This window comes from Sprattus sprattus, assembly GCF_963457725.1.
Source record: "Sprattus sprattus genome assembly, chromosome: 9".
Lineage (NCBI taxonomy): Eukaryota > Metazoa > Chordata > Actinopteri > Clupeiformes > Clupeidae > Sprattus > Sprattus sprattus.
The window spans coordinates 9,508,158-9,520,215 of record NC_137928.1 but is presented as its reverse complement, the minus strand read 5'-3'; the positions used below and the strand labels follow the sequence as shown (position 1 = coordinate 9,520,215).

Sequence of the window (12,058 nt, the reverse complement as noted above, 5' to 3'; positions counted from 1 at the left end):
ATGGAAAACATTTCATCTGTCAGTGACATTCTTGTACTGGAAGATCTAGACCTTTCTGAGTCATCCACATATCCAGTGTTTTTCACATTACTCTTTGTCTATATCGCACTGCTAATAACCAATGTTGGTGTTGTTGTTATAATAATTGCAGAGAAAAGCTTACACGAACCCATGTACTTGCTATTCTGCAACTTGTCTGTCAATGATATCTTTGGTAACACAATGTTACTCCCCCACCTATTGTCTGACATGTTTTTTAAGAACAGGTTCATTTCTTATAATGCGTGTGTTACACAGGTATTTTGTGCTCATACTTTTGGCTCCGCTTCACACACCATACTGATGATAATGGCAATTGATAGGTACGTTGCTATATGCAATCCACTGAGATACAGTGCAATAATGACGGCTAAGGCGGTAGTGATCTTGTCTGTGTCTGCCTGGGCTGTTTCATTTGTCTTAATAGGTGTATTAGTCAGCCTCAGTGTCAGGTTGTCACGTTGTACATCAGTTATTCCAAATTTCTATTGTGATAATGCTTCGTTGTTCAAGTTATCCTGTGAAGATCTGTCTATTAATAATATATATGGACTGTTTTATACTGTTATATTTTTGTCCTCATCTATGGGTACTGTTGCTGTCACATACATTAGAATTGCAATTACATGTTGGACTAAGAAAAATGCAGAACTCAACAGCAAAGCCATTCAAACGTGTGCCAGTCACCTAGTTCTGTATTTGATAATGCTATTAACTGGCTTCATTATTGTCATAATGCATCGTTTTCCAGAGTATCCATTTTTAAGAAGACTTGTAGCTATTCTTTTTCATGTTGTGCCAGCTAATTTAAATCCGATAATTTATGGTATACAAACTAAACAATTAAGGCTTAAGTTATTGCAGATGTTTGGTAGAAAAATAACACCCAGCTAGAAGACATATATATGAATATTTTAGGAATAATCTTAAATCATATAAAACCTTGTGATCTTCATCAATGTGTTTTTGTTTTACCCCTACACACTGCCTGGTCTATTCCCATCTCACCTGATAATCTTAATGGTTATTTTTCAGTATGTAAATAAATAACAACCTCTGGCAATGTAAATCCGGATGAGATTTCTTCATAGATCACCTCAACATAAACGTGTTTAGTAAAACACCTGTTATGTATTTCCCAAGGAATGTATTGTGTATGAGTTTAAAAAAAAACCTCATGTAATTAAATTTCCCTGTTTTGTACACCTTATCAGAAGCATTTAATATGGCTGAGTGAATATATTTCAATATTATTGAAGATGATAACAGGGTTGAAAAAAAAAACTGTTTTCTGCCCACAACAATGTATTCGTTAAGAGATGAACAGCTGTGTTAACAAATACAATTAAATGGTGCACAGTGAAACTGATAGAACTGATACAAACTGAAGCTGAAAGCGGCCTATAGAAACCTCTTGTGGGGAAAGATGAAACTTGGTGATACGCACTGATGGTGAACGCTCTTTTGTCACTGGGTGGGTTGGAATGTGTTGAGCTGGGGTAAAAAATATTATCTCAAAGTAAAAAGGCAGGAGAGCCATGACACAAGTGTTACTCACCACATACAACCTCTGTAGTCACACCCCATCTCTTGCCCACTTGATTCCTCTCCAGCAGTGGTGGAAGAAGTACTGTACTTAAGTTTAGTACTTAAGTAAAAGTACAAGTACCCAGGAAAATTTAAGTAAAAGTAAAAGTACTACAGCAACAATCCTACTTAAGTAAAAAGTATAAAGTACTCACTTTTAAATTTACTTTAAAAGTAAAAGTAAAAGTACTCACGCAATGGGTTGTCTCTCAATGTCTAGGCTGTGCCATTTTGATAAAGAAATAGTGACTGGTAATTAATGCCACTACATATTTCACTACTAGTAATAATTATAAGCAACACCATTTGTTAATTGGAAAGGTTGGTGTACTTATTGGGCCTATTGTCTGTAATACTGTTCACACTTTATCTTACATTTCTGCGGATGACAATATATCTACCAGGGATTATTTGCAAAGTTAATACCATTAAGCCAAACCAATAAAGACACAATTTTATATCTTATAATCAGTGTTGGGGGTAACGCGTTAGAACAGTGGTGGTCTGTCAGGGCCTTCAAGGCCTTCTCTGCTGGCCTAAACATCATCAGAAAATAAATGTAATAAAATACATTTAATTTTAATATTTTCTTTTCATAAATATGTATTAAATTATTCCCCATAGTCCATTATCTTAATTTCATAGCTTCCAGCGTTGTTCATTTATGTTAGAGCTTTCATCCAATCATATTTCAGCTATCATGTGTTGCCACGCTCCAAGAAATCTTCCCCGAGAACAGAAATCTTCCCTGAGGCCTTCAGAATTCACATTGAAGGCCCGTGTACATCTGATTGGTTATCACAACTGGCTGTTTCAGTTCATTTAAATTGAATTAACTGAAACAGACAGTTGTGACAACCAATCAGATTTCGAGTTGGCGACATTGGGCCTTCTAGAAGGCCCGGAAGATTTCTTTCCTCGCGTTGAACGTGACACGTAAACGTCCTTTGATTGGATACTGAGGCAGACCGGTGCAGTGCTTCAGTGCTCAGTTTAGCTGGCTAATGCGAAAACGACGTACATCGGTTTCAATGCTTATTATGCTAGTTGTTTCAATTGGTGAGACTAAATATAATTACATTAACCAACTCAAATAAACTAGTTTACACCAACTTGATAATTCCAGTTTTTGATACAATTACAACGCCGTTTTCAAGACGGAATTTTCAAGAAAAACTGGATATCGTGAGGATGGGAAGTTTAATGAAACTGCTTTGCAGGTGGGACCATGCGATGTTTAGTGGACAAACTTGTTAAAGCTCACATAGGCTACTTTCGGTGGACTTAATAAAACTTTGTAGACTAATCCCTGAAAATCGCCTTTTATTTTTAAGTTGTGACAGTAATATCCAAGCGATCATAAAACGGAGAGTTTACTACTCTTAATGTATTGTTAATACGGGTGTATTGATTTGAGATGCTCCGGAAATATTAATAAAGTCTGTTGTACTCGACTATGTTGAGGTGATGCAATGCTCACTTATACAGCCTTTCTGTATAAATATAATGGTTCGAGAGCCATGGCGTCGTAATGATGGTATTAGGAGGTGGATTCACTCAGTTTAATATCGTGTAGGACATCTCTGAAGGCCTAGTCGTGAAATGCACGGACCGCCACTGCGTTAGAAGTAACGCGTTAGAGTACTCTTATCCGTTTTTTTCAGTAACGAGTAACCTAACGCGTTAGTTTTGCGAATTCAGTAATCAGTAACTCGTTAATTTCCAAAATAAGCACTCGTTACTCCGTTACTCCGTTACTCCGTTACTCCGTTACTCCGTTACTCCGTTAATTTCCCTCGATAAGGAAAGTAAAGTCCCGGGTTTTCTGCATTTAGTCAGATGCTGCTGCTTGCGTTTGTGACTGCCCTGCTCCTTGCATCTCTCTCTCTCTCTGTGTGTGTGTGGGTGTGTCGTGTGGGTGTGTGTGTGTGTGTGCGCGCGCACCTGTGTGTCCTGGAGGTACGCGCATTATTTTGAGTTACAGAGCGAAAAGGACAAGAACATAGTGGTAAAATGCAATCTGTGGTGATGAATAGGCTAAAGGCAGCCTACGTGATTATTATAAATGTAGGGTTAGCCTAGGGTCACACGAACATTTTCAGTTCTTCAATGTTTTTTTAGTGCCATGCACTGTTCTTTTGTGCAACGCATACGGTAGTAGCCTACATCGTGTTGTTAAGATAAAAAGAAGGAGGAACATTTGCCAGTAGGTTTTTTGTTTGTTTTTACTAGGCTACAATTTGACAGGACTATTGTATATTTGCCAGAGTTAAATTTCCAATTCTAAAAGGTTGCGTGCCTACCTGTTAAGCACTTTGTTAGGCGCCTGCACTTGTAAAGTGGATAAGCTATGTGTTTTGTGCGCAGCCAATACGGTAAGCTACATTCTGTTAAAATAACTGCCTCTTACCGGAGTTATTCATGGAAGCTGTTCTAATTATCAAATGATGAATGCCTGTTAAATAAAACGTGCAATATGATGACTGTCTTTTCTGTCATTATGCTATAGGTTCATGATTGATTCATAAACAGTCAGCACTGTTGGTGCATCTAAAGTAGGATGTGTGTTGCAAGTTCATGTAGCAGCTTGCTAGCTAGCTGCCGTGAGGTATTGCTACAGTTATGGCAACTAGTAAACATATATCAGTAGTAGCTAGTCAACTCCCATCATGAACTGCATTGTCAGTCGTTTGATCTACGTGGGAAAATATAGAAAACCCATTGCCAAGTAAATAGAACATTAACTTAAGCTTGTGTGTTGTTGCGCTAGGCGGACACGCACACACCCCAAACGCGTTTTAATTGTTGGTAACGCACGAGTACTCTAACGCGTTTCTTTTATTTATAGGTAACGTAGTAACGTAATGGATTACTTTTAATTGATAATAACGTAGTAACGTAATGGATTACTTTCAAAAGTAACGATACCCAACACTGCTTATAATCTTTTATTTAATTGTAAACGTGTAAAAAATGGAAATATGAAAAAAACTCTTCACAAACACAGAGAGATTACATACAAAGTAGGTGGACTCAACTACAGTCTACTAGCGGAAGCGCTGGGGTAATACATAAGCTACATAAAGTAGCTAGTTACATTGGCTACAAAGTCAGGCAAATAACAAATCCCTCCTAAAACAAACCACATGATTGCCTGTCCGACAGAAGAACAGCAAGCATTGCGTCACTTTTCAGGCCCTTCAACTCCCTTAGTTGTCACGATCGTGGCAGCCATTGCCACGATTTGGCGGCATCTGGTGGCCAAAAGTACCTTTATACAGACTTAGGGCCTGATTTACTAATATGCGAGCGCTTCTTAATCTGCGTTCGCAAATTAACGCACAGTGTTTTTGCGCATTTTACTTGGTATTTATCAATCCAGATCTGCGCTGGGCAAACTGTGTTTACTCCGCCCTATACAGGGCCTGATTTACTAACATTGCGACCGCTGCTTAAACTGCGTTCGCACATTAACGCACGGTGTTTTTCCGCATTTTCCGTGGTATTTATTTAGGAAGAGAAAATGAAGCTTCAGCGAATTGGAGATAGATGTATTGGTTCACGTTCGCTCAATCACTGAACCTGATTCAATGTGCTGCTATATTGTTGTTCTGCCCGCCATACAGCAAGATGTTTAAAAGAACACGATTATAAAGAATATGCTATTGGTGGCATTAATGCATAAACTGTCTATTATAACAATATAGATGTGTACATGGCGAGATTAATTATTTCTACAAGGGACATGGGTTCACTACAATATTTATGGACGTGGGTGCAATCAATGGTTCATATTACGTTCGGAAAGTTTGCGATTTCAAAAAAAGTCCTGTTTGATGTCTATAATTTCAGCTGTGGCAGTGGGGAAATGTATTGACCAGTGCGCCATAGCAATGCTTCGAGTACCTGTGTGAATATTTGTGAAGGCTGAGATATATCAACTGCTGATACTATAACTGTTTGAAATGATCCGGTGCCAATATTTGCAATGTTTACCAACTGATTGAATGGAATGTGATCTCCGGTTGGAGGGTTAGATGTCGTCTCTGATCTGGTCCAGTAATTGAAGTATTGCGTGGCTGGTTAACCTGTACCGTCTAATGATTTCTGGTTCGCTTAATTGAAAAAGCGTTATACGAGTTGAAAAAATTATTTCTGTGCGCTGCCTCTGTCTATGTCTTCGCCTTGCTCTTATTACTGCTGCCATATCAACGTATTCAGACTCAGTGGAAATGCGCTTACTGGTTAAGACGTGCTTTTATGAGGCGGAGAATTATCCTGCAAATTGGAGACGTGCTCTCGACAGGCAGCTTAGTAAATACCACGCATGACATCATTAGGCGCACTTACCTTGTCTCCTCCCACGTAAATTGCGCCTCACGCCTACGTTACCACCCACCTCCACGTTACCTCCCCCACAGGCGTTAATATGCGCTGCGGCCCCTTAGTAAATACCGTTTTATGTTTACGACCGCTATTTTACACCAGAAATGGGCGCAATCCTGATAGTAAATCAGGCCCTTAGAGCCTGATTTATTAATCACATATATTTTCTGGGGTATTTATCAAACAAGATCCGCGCTGGGCACTCTGTGCTTACTCCGCCCTTTAGGGCCTTATTTACTAACATTGCGACCGCAGCTTAATCTGCGCTCTGGGCAATCATTATTTAGCGCACCGTTAAAAGACTGGAGAAATCGCCTGCAAGTTACTGCCATCATGGAGATTCGAGGAAGAGAAAATGAAGGTTCAGCGAAGAGGAGATAGATATATTGTTTCACGTTCGCTCAATCACTGAACCTGATTCAATGTGCGCGCTGTTATATTGTTGTTCTGCCCGCCATCACCTACAGCGAGATGTTTAAAAGAACACGATTATAAAGAATATGCTATTGGTGGCATTAATGCATAAACTGTCTATTATAACAATATAGATGGGTACATGGGGAGATTAATAATTTCTACAAGGGACATGGGTTCCCTACAATATATCCCCACTGAAACAAATACATTTACCAAGTAGCCAGGCCTCTCCAAAATCCCCGTTGCTCAATCTTGGATAGATGGCACTATTCCGGAAGATAAAACTGTCATGGACAGATCCAGGGTATTTGGCTACCACATTAGTAATGGTCATGTTGGCATCGCATATGACCTGGACATTCATTGAATATGTGTGCTTTCTGTTTCGGTAAATGTATTCGTGGATTGTAGGTGGGACTGTTTGGATGTGGGTGCAATTAATGGCTCCAATTACGTTCGGAAAGTTTGCAATTTAAAAAAAAGTCCTGTTTGATGTCTCTAATTTCAGCTATGGCAGTGGGGAAATGTATTGACCAGTGCGCCGTAGCAATGCGTCGAGTACCTGGGTGAATATTTGGCTGAGTGAAGGCTGAGATATACCAACTGCTGATGCTATAACTGTTTGAAATGATCCGGATGCCAATATTTGCAATGTTGTCCGGAGTTTAACAACTGATGGAATGGAATGTGATCGCCGGTTGGAGGGTTCGATGTCGTCTCTGATCTGGTTCAGTAATTGAAGTATTGCGTGGCTGGTTAACCTGTACCGTCTAATGATTTGTGGTTCGCTTAACTGAAAAAGTGTTATACAGAAAAATCCTTTCTGTGCGCTGTCTCTGTCTATGTCTTCGCCTTGCTCTTATAACTGCTGCCATATCAACGTTTTCAGACTCAATGGAATTGCGCTTCCTGGTTAAGACGTGCTTTTATGAGGCGGAGAATTATCCCGCAAATTAGAGACGCACTTACCAGGCAGTTTTAGTAAATACCACGCAATACATCATTAGGCGCACTTAATTTCTCTCCTCCCATATATTTGCGCTACACGCCCACGTTCCTTATACCCTCCCATCTCATTGTGGCACACACCCACAAAGCGTAAAAATGTGCTTCTACTCAAATGCGCCTCCTTTGTAATTACCGTTTTATGTTTACGACCGCTATTTTACGCCTGAAATGGGCGCAATCCTGTTAGTAAATCAGGCCCTTAGCAACAGTAACTAAGGGGGCCCTGGCGATCGGTCAATTGCCTCAGCTGATTAACATGAGCTGTTTTACAACACCTCATTATCATTATTAGACAAAAAATGGCCCCTTTTGTTTGACTAGAAGGCAAAGTAAAAAAAAAAATTACTACATTTTTATAGTAAACAAAAATGTTAAATGATTATGATATGTAGGTGTTTGTATTTGGGTGAATGTGAATGTGACTGAGGCAGGTACAGGGAATTGGGGAGATGATTAAAGCTATAGTGGAGGTGTGTGAGTTTAACAGAGCATTCACACAGTTGCGTCGGAAAGCGTTGATCCGGATAGGCTGGATGGAGTGACGCCGAACTGAATTGTGGCTTCGTTAGGTTCCGTTGCGTTGCGTTTCATGCGTTGCTTGCGGCAACCGTTGAAAGATGTTCAACTTTTCGAGAGGCAATGCATGCATCAGCCAATCAAATTGCCTTTCATCCATGACTGACACCACAGGCGCTAGCCAATCAGATTGTGTTTATGCTCACGTCTGAAGAGCGGGAAGCTCAAAAAAAAAAGATGGCGGACCCAACTCCGTAGATGGTCGTATTTGTACCTAAAAGTAGTTTGTTTGACTTTTTTTTGCTTAGATGTTTTTAAAGTTACCGAGAAACAGACACTGTACAATGTAAAAACCCCTTTATTGTAACTGACAAAATATGTCTGATAGGATTTGCGAGGTGTCTGAGTCACCTAATGACATCTAATGTTAGCATGCTACTACTCACAAGGTACACAGCTTGCTTGTGGCGTGATTGGTTTGTTGACCTGTCAATCTCACTATAACGTCTCTGGTATCAACACAACCCCATGCACCAGACTCCTCCTCGGCCATCCGTTGGATCTACGCAACCGTTCGAATGCTCTGTAACGTGGTGGGTTCAGTGCAGACGTGACACTAAGGGTCATACAGAACAGGGACCTTTCATGCAGTTTTGGGCAATGTGTTTTGAAGCGTGTTTTGAAATTGTAAGTGCATGTCTGTATTTAATGTTCTGATGGCTGTCGGGGAAAAAATATCCTTTAGACGCGTGGAGGACATGTACCGTCTTCCAGAGGGCAGGAGAGTAGGTGGTGGCCTGGGTGAGCGGAGTCTTTCAAGATGTTATTGGCCCTGCCAAGGTAGCAGGAGCAGGCAATGAATTCCAGAGAGGGCAGTGAGCAGCCATTCATTTTTGGGCTGTGTTGATGACCCTTTGAAGGGCTCTCTTGTCTGCCGCAGTGCAACTGGAGTACCACGCCAATATGCAGTAGGAAAAGTACCAAAACAAAAATTACATCTGTATTGAGGGGGTACAATTTGTAGTTTTCCCAGCCTTACAACTTTTGCAGCATTAGTCTATTGGACTTATTCTTCCATGCTATTGGGGATGAAAATCCGTGAGATGAAGTGAGTATGTATGTGTACTTCTTTGTGCAGTGACACAAGTGTTGTAAGAAAGGAGGCATACTATGTTTTGTTATTTTAAGGTGAACGATTCTCTGAAACAATTGTGAAATTGGTGTAGATTGATATGCCACACTAAAGCACAACATCATTGGTGCAAGGGGGCGATGTGTTAGGCCTACATATGTTTTTAGAGCATTAAGGGCCTGATTTACTAACAGGATTGCGCCCATTTCAGGCGTAAAATAGCTAACGTAAACATAAAATGGTATTTACTAAGGGTGCGCAGCGCATATTAACGCCTGTGGGTGTGAACAGGGGAGGGCACGGAAACGTGGGTGGAAACCTGGGTGGAACGTGGGCATGGAGAGCAATTTAATGGGAGGAGAGAAGGTAGGTGCGCCTAATGATGTATTGCGTGGTATTTACTAAAACTGCCTGTCGAGCGCACGTCTCTAATTTGCGGGATAATTCTCCGCCTCATAAAAGCACGTCTTAACCAGGAAGCGCATTTCCATTGAGTCTGAAAACGTTGATATTGCAGCAGTTGTAAGAGCAAGGCGAAGATATAGACAGAGACAGCCCACAGAAATATTTTTTTCAACTCGTACAACACTTTTTCAGTTAAGCGATCCACAAATCATTAGACGGTACAGGTTAACCAGCCATGCAATACTTCAATTACTGAACCAGATCAGAGACATCGAACCCTCCAACCGGAGATCACATTCCATTTCATCAGTTGTTAAACTCAGGACAACATTACAAATATTGGCATCGGATCATTTCAAACAGTTATAGCATCAGCAGTTGGTATATCTCAGCCTTCAATCAGTCAAATATTCACCCAGGTACTCGACGCATTGCTACGGCGCACTGGTCAATACATTTCCCCACTGCCATAGCTGAAATTAGAGACATCAAACAGGACTTTTTTTGATATTGCAAACTTTCCGAACGTAATTGGAAGCATTAATTGCAGCCACATGCAAACAGTCCCACCTTCAATCCACGAACACGTTTACCGAAACAGAAAGCACACATATTCAATGAATGTCCAGGTCATATGTGATGCCAACATGACCATTACTTACGTGGTAGTGGTCTGTCCATGACAGTTTTATCTTCCGGAATAGTGCCATCTATCCATGATTGAGCAACGTGATTTTGTAGAGGCCTGGCTACTTGGTAAATGTATTTGTTTCAGTGGGGATATATTGTAGTGAACCCATGTCCCTTGTAGAACGTATTAATCTCACCATGTACACATCTATATTGTTATAATAGACAGTTTATGCATTAATGCCACCAATAGCATATTATTTATAATCGTGTTCTTTTAAACATCTCACTGTAGGTGATGGCGGGCAAAACAACAATATAACCCATTGAATCAGGTTCAGTGATTGAGCGAACGTGAACCAATATATCTAACTCCTCTCCGCTGAACCTTAGTTTTTTCTTCCTCGAATCTCCATGGTGGGCAGTAACTTGCAGGCAATTTCTCCCGTCTTTTAACAGTGCGCTAAATAATGATTGCCCAGCGCGGATCTGGCTTGATAAATATCACGGAAAATGCGGGGAAACACTGTGCGTTATTGTGCGCCTGGCAAAGGCGCAGATTAAGCTGCGGTCGCAAATCAATGTTAGTAAATAAGGCCCTTCAAAGGGCGGAGTAAGCACAGAGTGCCCAGCGCAGATCTGGTTTGATAAATACCACGGAAAATGCGCAAAAACACAGTGTGTTAATGTGCGACCGCAGATTAAGCTGCGGTCGCATGTTAGTAAATCAGGCCCTAAATATCCAAACGCTTTACCGCTCTATGGATTAAATCAAGCTAAAAACTTTTAATTTATGCTGTTACACCACAGTATTCATGGGCTTATACTTTGAATGTTTAACGTCTCCCATCCAGAAATCAGGGCCGGAAGCGACCTGCACTGATTAGGCTAGTTTCACGCTGCTTCAAACTCTAAAGCCTATATTTTCTGTCACCTCACAATCCTATTGCTATCCCACTATTCATGGTCTATTTGCCACACCACGACATGGATCAGCTCATAGAATTGTACTGTCTTTGTACTTGTCATTAAACATGAGGATATAGTTTTACTGATTGATGATAAGCATGGCTATGTAATCAGTGAAAGTTAACCTACCTGAATAGTTAGAATGAGATGACTCACTAAGATGAAAAATAACAGTGATCTGCAGGAAGCAAGGAGGGAGGAAGGGAATGCAAAAGTATAGAGAAGGAATGCAAATGATTGTGAGGGAACGCAAAAGTAGCTGAAAAAAGAAAATTCTCATCATCATAATAAGTTTAAAAAAAAATCCACCATGACCCTTAGTTGTCCATACAAATGGAAACCCAGCTAATGTCGTTGACCAGATGTGACACAAAGGGGTACATCAAAGATGGCAGTGATAAAAACAAAAATTGTTGGTGCAATGTGTGTGTGGCGCTAACTGTACTGTGAAACTGGACCGTTATGGAAACACTTTGAACCATGGACAGTGTGTCCTGTGCATAGCACAAAAAGACAGGTTTGCAGGGTACCTGGCACCTTAACATAGTCACCCATGAAAAAGTGCTCCCATATGTTACATAGTTCAAATTAAATTATTGAACTTAAATGCCCTGTTTAGTTCTCACATGAATTTCATGCTGTTGGCCTGCAGAGGGCCTGAGACTCATGTTTCTTCTGCCACCACCTCCAGCTGACTCTCAGAGGATCAATGTCATGGGCAGTCAGAGAAGGTAAGATATAAGTAGTTCTGCAAGACAAGCCTCTGAGAAAGACTTAGATTGATACCCATTGCTACTGAAGGTAAGCTATATGCATAAGTGTTCTATTCTTAATCCTAGCCAAATCGCAATCAAAGCTATTGACAGAATAAACCCATAGACACTGACATATCTTTTGACAAGCTGTATGAAAAGAAACAAAAATACTGTTTGTTTTTTATTCTGTTTCACAGGTGAGCAGGGTACAAGG

General features: G+C 40.5%; 1 protein-coding gene across 1 annotated transcript; it reads left to right on the top strand.

Annotated features, from left to right (window-relative positions):
- LOC308370528 (olfactory receptor 52N5-like) lies at positions 1–933 on the top strand (the record flags this gene model as incomplete). The annotated part of the gene is made up of 1 exon (XM_080845188.1): positions 1–933. One exon carries the CDS (start codon positions 1–3, stop codon positions 931–933), a length of 933 nt encoding a protein of 310 aa, XP_080701314.1.
- Positions 934–12,058: the final 11,125 nt, after the last annotated feature.